The sequence below is a fragment of the Marmota monax genome, unplaced genomic scaffold, assembly GCF_021218885.2.
Source record: "Marmota monax isolate L192 unplaced genomic scaffold, Marmota_monax_Labrador192_F-V1.1 WCK01_AAM20220418_F8-fsc00130, whole genome shotgun sequence".
Classification (NCBI taxonomy): Eukaryota; Metazoa; Chordata; class Mammalia; order Rodentia; family Sciuridae; genus Marmota; species Marmota monax.
The window spans coordinates 5,143,824-5,162,158 of NW_026693244.1; the positions used below are offsets into that span (position 1 = coordinate 5,143,824).

General features: G+C 37.1%; 1 protein-coding gene across 2 annotated transcripts; it reads right to left on the bottom strand.

Annotated features, from left to right (window-relative positions):
* Positions 1 to 269: 269 nt before the first annotated feature.
* On the bottom strand, positions 270 to 17,637 carry Ccdc125 (coiled-coil domain containing 125). 2 transcript variants are annotated; one of them, XM_046456149.2, is made up of 11 exons: positions 17,328 to 17,637; positions 15,586 to 15,644; positions 13,292 to 13,378; positions 11,501 to 11,578; positions 10,732 to 10,817; positions 9,903 to 9,985; positions 7,906 to 8,021; positions 6,316 to 6,423; positions 4,981 to 5,155; positions 1,738 to 1,868; positions 270 to 774 (listed from the first exon to the last, which is right to left on the bottom strand). In XM_046456149.2, exons 1-11 carry the CDS (start codon positions 17,635 to 17,637, stop codon positions 469 to 471), a joined length of 1,539 nt encoding a protein of 512 aa, XP_046312105.1. In that variant the 3' UTR covers positions 270 to 468. The 2 variants fall into 2 exon arrangements, with proteins under 2 accessions (XP_046312105.1, XP_046312108.1); XM_046456152.2 differs by lacking the exon at positions 11,501 to 11,578.
* Between the last annotated feature and the right edge of the window lie 698 nt (positions 17,638 to 18,335).

Sequence of the window (18,335 nt, forward strand, 5' to 3'; positions counted from 1 at the left end):
ATTAAGTTGTTGACTTAGCCAATCTTAGATCCCCTATAATCAATCAAACTACTTAAATACTATTGATAAGTATTATACTAATAACTACTTTCCATATAAGTATAAATAAGTAATTTTTGGTTTTCTCCCAAATAATTTGTTTACAAGACATTGGTAAACACTGAAAACTTCATAAAATTTAATAATGTAACTTTATAAATAAAACATCAACATAGAATAGTAGTAAATTTCTTATAGAAAATATAGAAAAAGTTTGATTAAGCTACCTCTTAACATTGAAAACACAATTTATTGCTCAAGATGTAGAAACATGTATACAATTCTCTTTCAGAGCCTTTTTTTGTGGTGTTAGGGATTGAACCCAAGGTCTGTACATGGCAGGCAAGTACTCTACCACTGAACTACATCCCCAGCCTCCAAGTCTCTTGATTTGGAAATCTCTCAGTTCTAATTCCAGCGGGTTCATCTTCAAGAAATACCTGATGGTAAAGAATGGGCTCTCTTAAGAGTTCTTGTGTTATTTGGATCTAGTTGAGGTTGCTGAATTGAACAAATGCAGCCCACAGAATTAATAATTTGGACACTTGAATGTACAGGATCATGTAAAAGAGAGAATTCTGATGTTTTAGGCCAGAGGTTTTTGAGTAGAAAATTCTCTTTCATCAGATTTTTGTTTTTATTCTCTTTTGAGGCAGTGTCTTTTTCTTCCAGTGCCCGAGCAAGCATGTAACTAACTTTTCTTTGATGAGCCAGCGCTTCTTCTTTATCATTTAACTGCATGCAGAGAAATTAAAAATATAATGGTTAGTCAATAAGTCAGAATATAATCAGAAAAAGGAGTGTCCATATTTTATCAAAATATTCAACTCTAAATCTGTCCAGTCAATCTGTATAAGTTGTCACCTGATGCCTAAGTATTATGCTACATTTGAGGATTGTTTTCAAAAAGAAAAACAGAAGACAGTATTACTTTTTTTTTTTTTTTTGGTACTGGGGATTGAACTCAGGGGCATTAAACCAGTAAGCCACATCCCCAGTCCTATTTTGTATTTTATTTAGAGACAGGGTCTTGCTGAGTTGCTTAGAGCCTCACTGTTGCTGAGGCTGGCTTTGAACTCGCAATCCTCCTGCCTCAGCCTCCCTAGCCATTGGAATTATAGGTGTGTGCCACCGTGACCAGCCAAAATAGTATTACTTCTATTGAAAATTTTATAAGTCATCTAGATGCAGGAGAAATGTGTGTGTGTGTACAATATATCAACATTTATTTCTAAAAGAATATTGTTATTCATAAATTGTTTTTATAGATTTATATGCAAATGAGTATTAAAAGTCCTTAGAGTTAAAGTATATTTAAAAACACCTCAGTCACTCATCTTATCTGCAATGGGGATAACAATAATTTCAGGGTTTTGGTAAAGATTAAAAAATATCGTATGTGAGGAAGTGCCTTGAATCTTAAGTGATATTTGTGCCTTATCGTGATATTTACATGTAAATGCAGGCGACTGAGCTGGCTGAAGGAGGGAGTTTCAGAGGTGGAGCTTTAAACATGAGTAAGAGAAATGGAAAGAGTATGAGTTAAGGAGATGGTCACATGAATTTGGAGAATGCTATCCTAAAATAGGAAAAGGGCATAAAAGAAAAGTATAGAGAGATGAAGTGCTGAATTAGTAAGAGGCAGAAGAGACTGGCTTAACCACAACCTCTAATAAAAAGAAAGCAAAGGTTACTAACCAGATCTATTAGCATCCTAAAAACTGCTTGAGGATCATCCTGGTCTTCAGTTCTCTTAGAACTGTTTTCTGAAGGCAACATATCCAACAGTTTCTGCCCTAAGGTCTTCTTACTCCTTTGTGATGAATCTCCTAAAGAACATGAAAACACAGCTGAGACAAAAATGTGTTCATTGAAGTATTTCCAGTAAGGAGATAACTGTGAACCAACATTAATTTCTAAATCAGTCCACACATTGTCCTCTTCAAGAGGCCACTGGGACATGTGAGTCTCCTGAAAAAGATAATGTAGTGGTAGGAGCATGGACTTGAGAGCCAGGAGGGCATCTGCAGGTGACAGGGCCACCACTGAAAAACCCAGGGCCTGTCCTGCCTTTTTATAGCATAGTTGCTCTTTAGCACCAGCTGTTGGCTGTGAGAGAATGCAGTCCATGTCAGAGTAGCCAAAATCACAGATTGAATGGCAAATCTCTCAATGTTAAATATCAGCCGCTAACCACATGATTTGAAAAAACAATGCAGACCCAACAAAAATGTCTGCAGACCACAGAGGCCTCTGAACCATGCTAACGCTGGAGCCAAAAAGACCTGAGCTCAAATCCTTGTTTAGCCAACTTACTAATGAAGTTTTGGATGAGTTTTCTGAGCTTCATATTCTTCACCTCTAAAATGAAAATAATATTACCTACTTCTGAATTTCCTGTGCCATAAATGATTGTTTTTTTAATATTTTTAGTTGTAGATGGACACAATACCTTTATTTTATTTTTATTTTGATGCCACTTAAAAATGACAATTACTCAGTGAGACTCTGTTTCTAATAAAATACAAAAATTGGGCTGGGGATGTGGCTTAGTGTTTGAGTGCCCCTGAGTTCAATCCCTGGTACCCACCCCCCCAAAAAAAAGTAAAAGGAAAAAAATGGCTGAAGGAGCTCGTGCTCATGGATGGGAGAAGGATTAAAGATTGAGTTGATTATCAATGTCCAGTGATTGATAATGGAGCCTCCATAAAAATCCCAAAGGACTGGGTTTGAGAAATTTGTGGATAGCTGAATATGTGTGCAGGCTCCTGATGGGTAGCATGTCCCAGAAGGGTACAGACATTCTGTGCCCCTCCCCACATGCCCTATGCATCTCTTCCTTCTGGCTGTTCATCTGTATCTTTGTAATATCCTTTTATTTTAATCTTATTTTTTTTTTTTTGTCTTTTTTGGAATTGGGGGTCGAACCCAGGGCTTTGCGAATGCAAGGCAGACACTTTGCCATTGAGATACATCCCAGCCCTCCTTTTTTTTTTTAATATTTATTTTTTAGTTTTAGGTTGGCACAATGTCTTTAATTTATATTTATGTGGTGTTGAAGATTGAACCTATGCATGCTAGGCGAGCGTCTACCACTGAGCCACAACCCTAGCACCTGTAATATCCTTTATAATTAACCACTAAATGTGTTTCTTAGAGTTCTATAAGCCATCCTAGCAAACTAATTGAACCCACAGAGGTGGTCATAAGGAATCCAATTCACTGAGAAATATTAGTTAATAACCTACTTTTATTGACTGGCCTCTGAATGGGGGCAAACTCATGAGACTTGAGCCTTTACACTGTGGAATCTGACGTTAGTAGATACAGTCAGGGTTGAGTTATACTGCAGGACCTGTTGGGTGATGTCCAAGGGAGAACCAATTGCTTAGTGTGTGGGGACATCCCCAACACTTTTGGTGTCAACTGCTGTAGTGAGTGGTGTGTGAAACATTTTGATTTTTCCTACTTCTTACATTAAGCAGAATTCTGGAATATAAAATAGGCACATACTCAAGTGCTGAATGAATATGACTCCACCTCTTAAGAAAATCCCAATTTTGTCTATGAAGCAACATCCTAATGGCCCAACCTCCCCGCAGAGTTGGGTCCACTGTTGCAGGTGACAGAGTAACAGGCTTTCCTAAGATTCCTTTGGTCCTGCTTTCTCCTTTTCTTCTCTCTCCCTCAATATTCCTTTTCCAACAGAATAAAAAAGTAATTAACATCCGATTTCCAAAGGAATCTGACTTCACTTAACCCAGAACACCATAGCTGTCTACACTTTGAAAATCATGCTCTTTTCAAGGGCTTAGCTGAGAAGAAAAGTGTCTGAGGAAGATCACTCTCAACAGTTGTCCATGGTGGAACTAAAATTCTTTATGTTTTCTGTTGATGCCTAGCTAGAAGTCTAAATACACGGACCATGTCAGCTTTTTTCCCCTAGCAAAATCACCTACCTTGAGTTAAACATTAAGGTAGACCTTCAACTTTTATAAAGGAATTATTATAGAAAATAGACATAGATATTAATTTTGTATTTATTATAAATTATTGTAGCCAGGTGCGGAGGCACATGCCTAAAATCCCAGCAACTCAGGAGGCTGCAGCCGGACCATTGTAAGTTCAAGGCTGCCCTCAGCAAGACCCTGTGTCTAAATAAAAAATATAAAAAGGAGAATAAAGCTCAGTGGTAAAGCAACTCAGGATCAATCCCCAGTACCAAAAATAAATAATTGTTGAGGATTTAGCTTTTATATTTGCTCAGTGGACTCTGAAAGCCTCATGTCAGTGACGCTTTTGGAATCTAATTTCAGGACAATGTGACGCCTTTTTTGGAAATGAGAGTTGTGGGATATTCTATTTTCCCTGTAGCCCTAACTTCTACCTGATGAACACTCTAAAGGTATAGCTTTTATGATTTGCTTTTCTGTCTTTCGTAGTTCTAACTACTTATCTTCTCATTATCCTTACAAGCCACTTACCTTTTCATCAAGAGAAGAAGGGGTAAAGTTTAACTAGTGAAGCTACAATTCACAATAGTTGACTTATATGGTATTACTTATGTATACTGATGGAAAAATATTTCAAGTGAAATTGATATCTACTATTGAATTTTTTATTTTTATTTTTTTGATATGAGGGCACTCTACCATTGACCTTCATCCCCAACCCTTTTTATATTTTGAGACAGGGACTTGCTAAGTTGCTACGGCTGGCCTCAAACTTGTGATGCTCATGCCTGAGCCTCCAGAGCATCTGGGAGTATAGGGGTGCAACACCTTATCCAACTCAATTTTTAAATAAATCACAAACAACTACATGTGAAATTTCAATTCTATTCATCTACTCTGGATTAACTGTGTTTCATCAACTTTGATTATAACCCAAAACAACTGAATTTACACCTCATTATTTATGGTCATTATGATTCATAGTTACCATCCTCTTTAAGGTGCTTCCAATTTATCTGTTTCGTTGCTTTTTTACACATTTTATCCATTTGTGTCAATCTTAGTGCCTGGTCATTTTTTCTCATTAATTGTTGCTCAAATGCAATTCTGAATGCATCTGCCATTGTGTAAGCTTCTTCTTTACTCTTCTGCAAAAGTTCCAACTGGTTTTGAAAGAAAGTTCAGGAAGTGTCAGAGGCAAAACCAAAATAGTTTTTGCCTGTACTGAATGTTGAATCAAATTAACATATGCAGTCTCCCTGTCTAATACTGATCTATTGCTGGTATTGATTTAGTTTACCTGCTTAAACTAAAATTACCACTTGCTGATTCTAGAGCCTACTATGATCTGGATTATCAGTAGTTTCCCCCTTGGCGCCTTTCAACTATTTGCTAATCCAGTTCTTGGAATTTTCTACCCTAGACAAGCTCTATGAATGTACTACCCAAATCCCAGGAGGAAGGACTCAACTAGAATTAGAAGGCAAGATGTCAAAGGCTGCATTTTAATTTGGCGTTGGGCCACAGCAAACACCACTGAACACCTCTGGAATACCTCCCAGAGCTTATCACAACTGTGATACATGTAAATGTATACTTTTCTTAGTGAATTGTTAATGTTTAGCTGTTAGCTTGCCCATGTTTTCTAAAGGCTCTGAATTCCATTCCTTAAAAAAAATAGTAAAACATTTTAAAAATTATGGGTCATGTACAAGATTTATAATAAAAGCCCAATTATAACAACAACTATCACTTCATTAAGTGGCACACTCATGGCACTGTGCTAAACATAATATTTCCATTTCCTCTTCTCACTACAACCCTCTAAGGTAGTTACTACCCTCTGTTTAAAATAGAGAAAACTGAGACATCCTGCCCACACTGCAAATAACTGGAGCTAAGGTGCACCCCTAAGTCTGGCTGGCACAAAGTCTGTACCTGGTTGCTTTTCAAGTAATCTCCACGTTTATCTCCCTATTAATCAGGGTTACTGTTACTAATTCCTAGAGATATTAAGCATAAATACAACTTTTCCTTCTATTTTATAGTAATTTTAAGACCATATATAATTGAGAAAAATACAAATTTAGGAAACATTAACTATTGCCTTAGGCAAATGACTACGTGGCTTCAAATATCATACCAAGTACTATTTATATTGGAATCAAGTAAACAAAGTCTCATTTATAAATTAATGCTGTCATATAAAGCTAACTATAAGTTCCACAGCCAAAGGCTACTAAGAGGAATTACTGCATATACCTCCATTTATTCTATTAATAGAAAAAGAATCAAAGCTTCTGCTATTGTGATAATGCAATACCTCGTTTTTGAGCTGAAGAACCAGTTTATGAGTGGATGCTGCCATTCTGGCACAAGAACAGGGGCTCCCTCCAGGACCATGACAAAGGCAGGCTCCAAGGATTGCAAGCTTAAAACCCAAAAGCATTACCCATGTTACTAAGTGTCACACTGTTTTAGCTGTACACAATGCAGGGCACCCCCACATACCCACACATACTACTATTCAAGCATCTGATCCAGAATCAAAGGGAGAAAAAACAGGAGCCTATTCAAGATTGTAACAGAAGATTTCCTGAATTTTTTCTCAGTTGATTTTATTTTCCTTTCTGCTATACAGGTTGAGTATACCATATCTGAAATGCTTGGGACCAGAAATTTTTCAGAATTGGATTTTTTGGGGCTGGGGATTTGGCTCAAGCTGTAGCGCGCTTGCCTGGCATGCGTGCGGCCTGGGTTCGATCCTCAGCACCACATACAAACAAAGATGTTGTGTCCACCAAAAACTGAAAAATAAATATTGAAATTCTCTCTCTCTCTCTCTCTAAAAAAAATGGTCAAATTTATAAAAAAAAAAAAAAGAATTATGGATTTTTTTTGGAATTTGGAATATTTGAATATACATAATGAGCTATTTTGAGGACAGGATCCAGTTCTAAACCAAGAAATTCATTTATTTTTTATGTACACTTTAGACATAGCCTGTGGATAATTTAAAAAAAATTTTTTTTAGTTGTTAATGGACCTTTATTTTATTTATTTATTTATATGCAGTGCTGAGGATTGAACCCAGTGCCTCAGACATGCTAGGCAAGCGCTCTACCACTGAGCACAACCCCAGCCCATCTGTGGGTAATCTTATACAATTATATTTTTCATGCACCTTCATTCTAACTGCCAGTTCCCTCTGAGGAGACTGCATACTCAGAAATGTTACATGAAGCTGGGCGTGGTGGTGCACATCTATAATCCCAGCAGGAGGATTCAAGTTCAAGGCCACCCTCAGAAACTTAGAGAGACCTTGTCTCAAAAAATAAAAAGGGCTGGTTAATGTGGCTCAGTGGTAAAGTGCTCCCAGGTTCAATCCCCACTTAAAAAAAAAAAAAAATGAGCTCAGGACCTTTGAACCTCACTAGCCAAACACCCACACTAGAACCATTAGCAGATCTTCATTCTGATCCTGGCTCAACCACAGGCTATATCGTCACCTTGGGAAAGTAAATGAACTTGTCTAAGTTTTAGACTGATAATACCCACTTTGTAGCCCTCAGAGACAACTATAAAGATGAGATAAAATAATGTGTGAAAGTTCTCACATTGTAAGCCCTTGCCCAGGAGTGAGACACTATTTGACACAGCTTCTGCTGCAGTTGTAAAAATAAGAAATAAATGAGGTGAGAAGCAGCCAGCACACCCTTAATGTCCAAGAATGTCATGCCTGAAGGTCATGGTAGCAGCAAGGTGTGAAAAACTGACCTCTGCAAATCCTTGGGCCTCTCTCACCTTTAGTCTCAAATTGCTAAGTACAGTGCCATCTTTGAACAGGTACCAAGAAAGAGGAAAATAGAAAATCTTCTTCCCACCTGTTCAGCTTCCTTACATACATACCTACCTCAAGACCTGACACCTCTGTAAAGTCATTTTTATCCCGGCACATGTTTTCCTGAGCCATCTTCTGCTGTTTTATATCAAGTATGGCGAGGGCCTCCAAGTATTGTTTATTCAAAACTAGGAAAGCCATACAGGAGAATGTTAGTTATGAATCTAGCCTCATCTAATCTGGCTACACCAGATCAGATATAGTCATTTCTTCTGAGCTACATATATACAACTGACAGATTTGGGGCTCCGTCCAAAAAACCTACTGATTGAATAGCAAGTATCATGTGAAATAACATACAATACTAGAAAAAATTTTTTTGGACCAGAGATTAAACTCAGGGGTGCTTAACCACTGAACCACTTCCCCAGTCCTTTCTATATTTTATGTTGAGACAGGGTCTCACTAAGTTGCTTAGGGCCTTGCTAAGTGGCTGAGACTGGCTTTGAACTTGCCATCCTCCTGCCTCAGTCTCCCAAATTGCTGGGATTACAGGAATGCACCACTACACCCAGAAAAAAAAAAAGTTATTTTTAATACCAAAGCATCTTAACTTTGAATCCCAAATTTGATCCTTGTTGGCTCTGGGAAAATTTGTAGGATTTTAAAAAAGGGAACATGTAAAGGCAAATTATTCAGAATCTGCAGATAGTAGGAGAAATGGATGATGAGATCTCATATATTATATTCATGTTGAATGTACCAGCTGCCACACTTTACCAGATTTTTCCCTATTAAAAGTTTTCATGGGCTGGGGTTGTGGCTCAGCGGTAGAGCGCTCGCCTAGCACATGTGAGGCCCTGGGTTGGATCCTCAGCACCACATAAAAATAAATAAAATAAAGGTATCGTGTCCACGTACAACTAAAAAATAAATATTAAAAAAAGTTTTCATAAGAGGCTCTCAAACTACACATTTAGAACATGAAGGATCCTGCTATCTGCTGGAGAGCAGAAAATAGTACCTTCCTCCTCATGCTATAGTAGGGGCAGGGAAGTAGGAGAGGTTGTGAGTAGCAGCTTCTATACTGACCTAATCTAACACAGGCCACAGCTTTATGGGTTCAACTGCCTGAAACACCATCTGTGTGTGCAGATCTCACCCAGAGATGTTTATACACCTCTGTCACACATGACAGAGAGGCCTCTCAGTCCTGGGGGATGATTTAGAGCTTGTTTTGTCCCCTTCAAGCCACCACTTAGTTTCTGCTAAGGGAGAATTAACATCTTCTCTGAAAAATTTGTAAAAAGTTGGTACCACTTTAATGCTCTTCTAATTTTCATTATATAATGGATATATATTTTTATATATGTGCATACATTTGTGTGTGTGTGTGTGTATTTTGTTTTTCTACTTGGGTTCCTCAAGCATCATGCTCTACTGTTTTACTTTACACTAAAACTAAATAAAAATAAGGAGTAAGGAGAAATGGTTTAATGGGTAGAAGGTTTTTGTGTGTGTGTGTATAGTGCTGAGGATTGAACCCAGGGCCTTGTGCATGCAAGGTAAGCACTCTACCAACTGAGCTCTATTCCCAGCTCTAATGGGTACAAGCTTTTACTTTGGAGAGCTCCAATGTTTTGGAAATAGAAGTGGTTTGGCTACACAGTATTGTCAGTGCCACTGAATTTCTCTTTTAAAATGATAAATTTTATGTTGGGTGGATTTTGAGCTGATAAAATTTTAAATTTAAGAAACCTCAATGATGCATTTCTTCCTTTGATTATCCTTAAAACATATTACTTAAAAATACTAGCATTTTGTTTCTATTATGTGTTCTTACTACATAATACTCTACACAAAACTAATCTTTTTTAATATTTTTGAGTTATAGATGGACACAATATCTTTATTTTGTTTATTCATTTTATGTGGTGCTAAGGATTGAACCCAGTGCCTCACCTGTGCAAGGCAAGTACTCTGCCACTGAGCCATAACCTCAGCCCTGCAAAACTAATCTTTAAACATAATATTTTAAAAGAATCATCAGAAGACCACACTTTACTTACTTGCTTGTTCAGACTTTAGCATTTTAATTTCTTCTGTTTTCAGTTTCAGATTCTCTTTGAGAACTGCATTTTCACAGTTTAGTCTGGAAAAAAGCACCCTTCAAATAACTAAAACATTATCACTTCCTGAATGAGAATAATTTTGTTTCTATAATTAGAACATAAAAACCTAAATATAATTTTTTCTGCTTTAAAGGGCTGGGGATGTAGCTCAGTGGTAGCGCACTTGCCTCGCATGTCTGAGACCCTGGGTTCAGTCCTCAGAATTGAAGAAAAAAGGAGTTTAAAGTATATTTTTAAATTTTGAGATAGGGTCTTGCTAAGTTGCTGAGGCTGGCCTTGATTCTCCTACCTCAGCCTCTCAAGTACCTAGGATTATAAGCATGTGCCACCATACCCTGTCATATATATTTAAAAAAAAAAAATAGAAAGGCAGAAAAGTAACAAAAAACAAGGAACCATTAAGCAGTAAGAATTTTATAATATTTACAGTTAGCTTAAAGAAGAAAGCCTAAACTACATTTGAATTAATGCATTTTAAAGATTCTTTTTTTCTTTCTTTTTTTTTTTTTTCTGATACCAGGGATTAAATTCAGGGGCACTCAACCACTAAGCCACATCCCCAGCCCTATTTTGCATTTTATTTTGAGACAGGATCTCACTAAATTGCTTAGGGATTTGCTAAGTTGCTGAGGCTGGCCTCAAACTTGCAATCCTCCTGCCTCAGCCTCCCTAGTCACTGGGAGGTGTGTACCACCATGCCCAGCAGTGCATTTTGAGGCCCTGGGTGTGATCCTCAGTGTTGTAAAGAATAAAATATTATACAAACCTTTCATATTTTTGGGTCCACGATTCCTCTATATTTTTAAATCTATTCTGATCAAATTCTATTTCCCACTGCAAGGCATTTATTTCCTAGGGAAAGAAAATAGCACTTTCATGGAAAATTACTACAAATATATCATTTCATTTAATCATTTCGCAGAAATGGTTTAAAAAGAAAAAACGATCATTCAAAAGAGTCTTTGACATTTGTAAAAGACATTTGGTATGCCTCTTTAGCACTCAAAGAAATTTTGCTTACTTAAAATTCATTTAATATAAAAAAAATTTCAAATTGTTTGAGTTAAAAATTTGCTGGACTGCACACAGATTTCTCAGTGCCTACCCCTGCCCCATGCAGACAGTATAAGCAAAATTCACTCCTGGAATCTCAGCCTAAATGGCCCTATCAGGTGTGCAACAGTCACAGAAAAGTGATCATCTAGAATGATCCCTAGTGACTTTTACTGTGGTCGTTTATTATTATTGCCAGAAAGATGCAGACCCTGACAAGGAAGTAGAGGAATAAAAAAGGAGAGAAAAATAGGAAGTATCAATTTGGCAGGCTTTCAACTATCATAAATGGAGAAATAAAAGAAACTAACTTTTTACCCATGTGACAATCTGTTTTAGATTGCTCCCAAAGGGAAGACTATCAGAGATTGAAGCATACCTGGAGAGTATGCACAAATGGCATATCCAAAGTATGGTGAGTTTAAGAAAATCCTATTTAAATCTTATTGGATTGAATAAGTCTATGCTAAAAATGCAAATACCTTCTCCAAGGATTTCTTTTGCTCCATAGTTTTTTGAAGCATTGCCTGGGTATGACTTGTGGCTTTGCCAAATACTGCCTATAGAAAATAAAAATAGCACGAGTATAAATCAAATTTCTTTTCTTATTTTTTAAAATTTTTTTTTGCAGTTGTAGATGAACAGCATGTCTTTATTTTATTTGTTTATTTTTATGTGGTGCTGAGGATCAAACCCAGTGCCTCCTACATGTGCAAGGCAAGCACTCTGCCACTGAGCTACAGCCCCAGCCCTCTTTATTTTTTTTTAAGTTTTTATTTTATTTATTTATTTTTATGTGATGCTGAGGATTGAACCCAGTGCCTCACACAGACTAGGCAAGTGTTCTATCCCTGAGCTACATCCCAGCCCTTTTTATTTTTTGTTTTGAGACAGGGTCTCACTAAGTTGCCCAGATTGATCTCAAACTTTCATTCATCCTGCCTTAGCCTTCCAAGTAACTGGGTTATAGGCATGCACTACCATACCAGGCTAAACTAAATTACAGTCACTCTGATATGCACAATGAAGTATAATATTTTATACACAATGAATGTGAACTTCATTAATTCTTAAGAGTTTCACACTGACAGTCTCCCCCTACCCTACCCCAGTTCTGGAGTGTGAACCCAGGGATAGTATACTACTGAGTCATATCTGTGGCCATTTTTCTTTTTTATTTTGAGACAGGAGATAGCTAAGTTGTTTAAGACCTCACTAAGTTGTCCAGGCTGGCCTTGATTTTCCTGCCTCAGGAGGCAGTGGCACATGCCTATGGATTACAGGCATGTGCCACTGTGCCTGGCTCATATTGACAAACTTTTGTGGAACATTTGATATCTCAAATGTCAGAAGAGTTTGATTTGATTCTTTCCCAATAAATGTGGGAATGAATGAATGAATACACACAGAAACTGTACACAGCAGTATTATTCATCATAGTTAAAAAGAAGAAACAACCCACATATTCATCAACCAGTAAATGTATAAATAAAATGTGGTATGACTGTACAATATTTTTGTTTGTTTGTTGTATTGGGGATTGAACCAAACTGAGGATTGCTTGACCTCTGAGCCATAATCCCTAGCCCTTTATTTTTAATTTTGAAACAGGGTCTCACTAAGTTGCTGAGGCTGGCCTTGAACTTGTGATCTTCCTTCCTCAGTCTTCTGAGTCACTGGGAATACTAAGGCAGGTGCCACCACACCTGGCCTCACAGTGGAATTTTATTTGGCAATACAAAGGAAGAAAGTATTGATACATACTAAAACATGCGTTTACTTCAAAAACATGCTAACTAGAAGAATCCAAATGCCAGTGAATCCAGTTACCATATTGTATGGTTGTATTTGTATGAAACAGAAAAAGACAAATTTGTAAGATGATCATTGATCATCTAGGACTATGAATTGGAATGGGGAATGCCTGCTAGTGGATACAGGATTCCTTTTTTGAATGTCTGAAATGTTCTTAAATTAGACTGTAGTGATGGTTGCACAACTCCCAAGTTAGTAAAAATAAATTGTATTGCATTCTTAAAACAAGTGAAATTCTTAGTGTGAAAATTATAAAACTATGGAAAAATCTACACCTAAAAAAACTACAACACAGTTATATTAAGTACTTCTCAGTTTTTTTGTTTTGTTTGGTTTGGGTTGGTTTGGTTGGTTTGGTTTTGTTGCTGGGGATCAGCCTGCTCTTGTTTTAAATGTCAAAAATATATCACTTATTATTGGAATATGTAATTGATAAAAGTTTAAAACTAACTTCTTACCATGCTTTGAAGAATTTTCAATGCTTCCTCTTTACCTTCAAGTTGTCTTTGAGATGCCTCAAGTTCAGTTTTTAAAATTTCTACTTCCTGAGGACAAAAATAAAATTAGTCTTTCTATCTGCAAGACATATAACCCCCAAATTGTCAATTTGACTAGTTCACATTTACCCACAATACAAAGCACCTACAAACGAGGATCTAAATCCCTCTAGACTTTATAAATAAACTATTCAGGCTAAAGCTGAGAACCCAACTATCAAGCATCACTGGTAACAATAAGCCCAAATTTTTTGCTTTTACTGACTTTGGCCACATACTTAATAACATGAAAAAAATATTTAGGCCACATAAAATAAGCACATGGTGGCTATCTATTCAGCTACAGTAGCTGTTGTGGTCTGAACTGTGTCCTTGAAAAGGATATGTTCAAGTTCTAACCCTAATACCATGACTATGACCTTATCTGGAAAGGCGATCTTAGCAGATATGTTTTTTAAAAAACTTTTAGACAAATGAAACTTAACAGTTTAATTGATCAAGGAATGAGATACAAGTTGGCCAGAAGAGGTTGAGAGACCTACTCTTCAAGTTGGGCAGGCAACATTTATAGACAGAAAATGGAAATGAGGTAAAGAAAAGTTTTGATTGGTGGTTATGTCTCAAGCCTTTGCCTTATTTGGGCAGGGTACAGTCAGCAGGCAACATGTAATTGGCTGAAGCTCAGCTGCACTGATTGGCTGGGACTCAGTTGGTTATTACAAAAATATACTTTGAAATGAGGCTTTCTATTTGTTTACATAATATTACATAAAGACTCAAGGTATATAGGAAGGCTTGGGCCAAAGTTAGTTTCATTTAACAAATGTAATCAAGTTAGGATGAGGTTATACTAGATTAGGATGGGAACCAATCTGATCACTGGTGTCCTTATGAAATGAGGGAAAGCTCTGAACACAGACACACAGTGGAGAGCAATATGAGAGTCAGAGGCAGAGAATGGATTTATGGAGCTACAGGCCAAGGACTGCAACAACCACCAGAAGCCAAGAAGAAACAAAGAAGCATTTTCTTCTAGAAACTTTGGGAAGAAGAGAGTCTGCTAAAACCTTGAATCCAGGCTTCAAACCTCCAGAACTGAGAGACATTTCATTTCTGTTGTTTAAAGTCATCAGCTTGTGGTACTTTGTCACAGCAGACCTAGAGAACTTAAAGACAGCCGCTTTCATAAGAGTTTAACACTCTCTCTGTCTCTGTCTCTCACACACACACACTAAAGTGGGCTGGTTTCCCAGGGGACAGGCACCCTGTTATAAACCCCTGTGTCCACCACGCTGGGGCATTCCTCAGATCACCTGAGAGAATCTCTTGACTTCTGACTTCAAGGAGGTTAAATTTTTTTTTTTTTTTTCAGAGTAGAAATTAGAAGTTTATTAAAGGACAGCAGAAAAGACTTCTCCCGGAGGAAGAAGGGGACCCAAGAGGTGGAATCCAAGGAGGTTAAATTAAGACTGATTATTTCAAACCTCACATATAAGGAAAGCAGTTGGAAGTGATAATAATTATTATTTTTATTATTATTATATTATTATAATTATGTGATGCTGGGGATTAAACCTAAGGCCTCGCACATGCTAGATAAGTATTCTACCACCGAGCTATACCTGCATCCCTGTGATAATTATTTTCTCAAAGAGGAGATTAGAGAAATTCAAAGGGAGAACTGGTAGACATGTTTATATAAGTGGCCTTTTTAAGAGATGCACACAGGGTTGGGGTTGTGGCTCAGTGGTAGAGTGCTCACTTAGCATGCATGAGGCACTTGGGTTTGATCCTCAGAACCACATAAAAATAAAGATATTGTGTCCACCTAAAACTAAAAAAATAATAATAATAAAAAAGAGATGGGGGGATGGGGATGTGACTCGTCACATGCATGAGGCACTGGTTCAATTCTCAGCACCACATAAAAATAAAATAAAGATATTGTGTCCACCTAAAACTAAAAAATAAATTTTTAAAAAGTTAAAAAAAAAAAAAAAGAGAGAGAGATAAACACAGAAGAGGCTGATGGAAAGTATGCACTCAAGGAAAAAAAAGCCTGCGGGTAGAGTGCTTACTGGGTGTAGGTGAGGCCCTGGGTTCAATTCCCAGCACCAAAAAAAAAAAAAAAAACAAAGAAAAGAAAAATATCTGGAAAGCCAATATTGGCCTTCCATACAATTTTTGTACTAACAGAATATCTATCAGCAGACTTTATTTACATGAGAATTTTTATATTAGACCAGAGTACCTACCCCTAAAGTTTCATGAAGACGTTGCCTTAAATCTTCATTTGACAATTCTGAATTAAAACCTATTAGAAACAAAAGACACAAAACTGGAACATTTCTTTAGTTAAATATAGGACATTTATTTACAAATATTAAGTACAGTTTTTTTTTTCATAAAGGAAGAAGACTGGGATTAACCAAATAATGATAAAAGTATGTAGCCTCAGTGGTACAATACAGGCCTTGAGGATGAGGAGTAGCCCCACCCAAGCTGCAACATTCCTTATGAGCCACATTTCTTAAATTACAGTTGTTTCTCAATATTGAGGGGAATTGGTTCAGAACCCCCTAAGATACCAAAATCTGTGGATGCCCAAACCCTTATATAAAATTAGTATTTGCACATAACCCATGCACATCCTCCTATATCCTTTAAATAAAAAAAAAAAAATTTTTCTGGTACTCAAGATCGAACCCAGGTGTGCTTTATCACTGAGTCACATGAGTCTCCAGCCCTTGTTTAAATTTTGAGACAGGGTCTCACTAAATGGCCAAGTGGCCAAGTCTGACCTTGAACTTGCTATCCTCCTGCCTCAGCTTCCTGAGTGGCTGGGGTTACAGGTGTGTGCCATATTTAAATAGTTGTTATACTTACTGGGCTTTTATTTGTATTGTTTTTATCATTGTATTACTTTTTTTTTTTTTTTTTTTTGGTACTAGAGATTGAACCCAGGGGTGCTTAACCATTTTCAGACAGGGTCTCACTAAGTTGAGTAGGGCCTCACTAAATTGCTGGGCGGGCCTTGAACTTTCGATCAAGGCCTCCAAGTCACTGGGATTACAGGCATGTGCAATTGGGGCCCTGTGTGTATTGTTACTTTTTATTGGTATTACTTTTTATGATCTGCAGTTGAGGGAATGGGAAGATGTGCCACCCGTGGATTAGGAGGGCTAAAGGTATTTTTATGTTGTTTTAATTTAAATCTGTTCAACTTTCATGGGGAAAGTTTCAGGAGAGAAAATTTTACAACCTGGATTATAAAAAATTCAGCCGGACAGCAGGGAGTGCCCTGGTACAGGCATAGACCTGATTATGAATTTTATTCCTTTTCTAATCTAAAGCATAATTTCTTTATGTTAGGATAAGTTAAGTTTGGTTAGGATAAGTTAAGATTTAGTTTGTTTTGACAATTTTTGAGACTTCAGGATATCCAAAAATAATTGGAAGCATCTATCTTCTGCCTGGAACCTGCCTTTACCAGTTAGCCACCAGATTTGCTCCCCTTCAGAGAAGCCTTCCCATCCCTGGCCTGAAACAGCAGTACCCCACTTCCCCTAATCACTATCTTTTAACTTACCACTGAGAGATAGTATGCATTTGTTGATTTTTAGGTTTATTTTCTCTCTTTTTGTAGAATACATATTAGTGCCCTTGCCAGCTGTGTTCACTCATATTATTGCTAGAACTGAGACCTGTTCCTGGCACCTAATGGAACCCAAGAAGTATTTGTTGACAAAGGAAAAACAAAATAAAAGTACATCATGAAAAAGCAAAGCAGTTAATAATTTATTGATTACTAACAAAAATATTATTAAAGTATAATAACTATTGCATATTTTGTATAATAGTTGGAAATAAACGTCAGTTACTTTTGTACCAATTCAAGGTAAGAATGAATTTCTAAAATCTACTATGGTTACCTATTTTCATGCATTGGAAGGGTGACAGCACTCACAGGGAAAGGAGAGAAACTGAGCATTCTTACCAGTGCTGCTTTGTTGTCTGTAACTGGAAATCCTGGACTCTTGAAGGCAGGTGTCTTGCAAGTTCTTTTGCTTGAAATACTGAAAAATGGCTCCACTTCTCTCTTTCCCCTTTCTTAGAAATGGGGGAGGGCTAAAGTTCTTTCCATCTGATCTTTTTCTAGATGTAAGTAAATGTGAAATGTCCACTTCATAAATTCCACCAGGTCTTCTTCCGAGGCCATATCCTAGATCACCTTCTGTCATGTCATCCTCTTCTGTTCCCCAGAACTGCACCTCTGACTCACTCGATGATCTCACCACCTTGCTCATTAGCCTAATACTGTCTTTATCATAAGGAAAAACAGTAATTAAAAATCAGTCAGTAGGGCCGGGGTTGTGGCTCAGTGGTAGGGTGCCTGCCTAGCATGTGTGAGGCCCTGGGTTCGATTCTCAACACTGCATATAAATGAATTAATTAAATAAGGTCCATCAACAACTAAGTGTATATATATATATATATATATATATATATATATATATATATATATATATATATATATATAAAAGCAATCAGGAGATCCAGCAGTATCCCACTTCCAGGTATTTACCAACACATTTGGAAATCATTATGTCAAAGAGATGTCTACACTTCCAGTTTACTGCAGCACTGTTCACAATAGCCACCTTATGGAATCAAACTAAATGTCCATTAAGGGAAGAATGAATGAAGAAAATGTTCTCTCTCTCTCTCTCTCTGTCACACACACACACACACACACACACAAATGCCATTCAACTTTAATCTCTGTATTGTTCCAATTTTAATATATTTGCCACTGTAGTAAGCACATTGTTCAACCTTTAAAAAGACATTTTATAGCTGGGCACAGTGGTGCACACCTGTGATCCCAGTGGCTTGGAAGGCTGAGGCAGGAGGATCACGAATTCCAAGGCATTAAGGAACTCAGTGAGACCTTGTCTTTAAATAAAATACGAAATAGGGCTGAGGATGGTTAAGTTCAATGGTT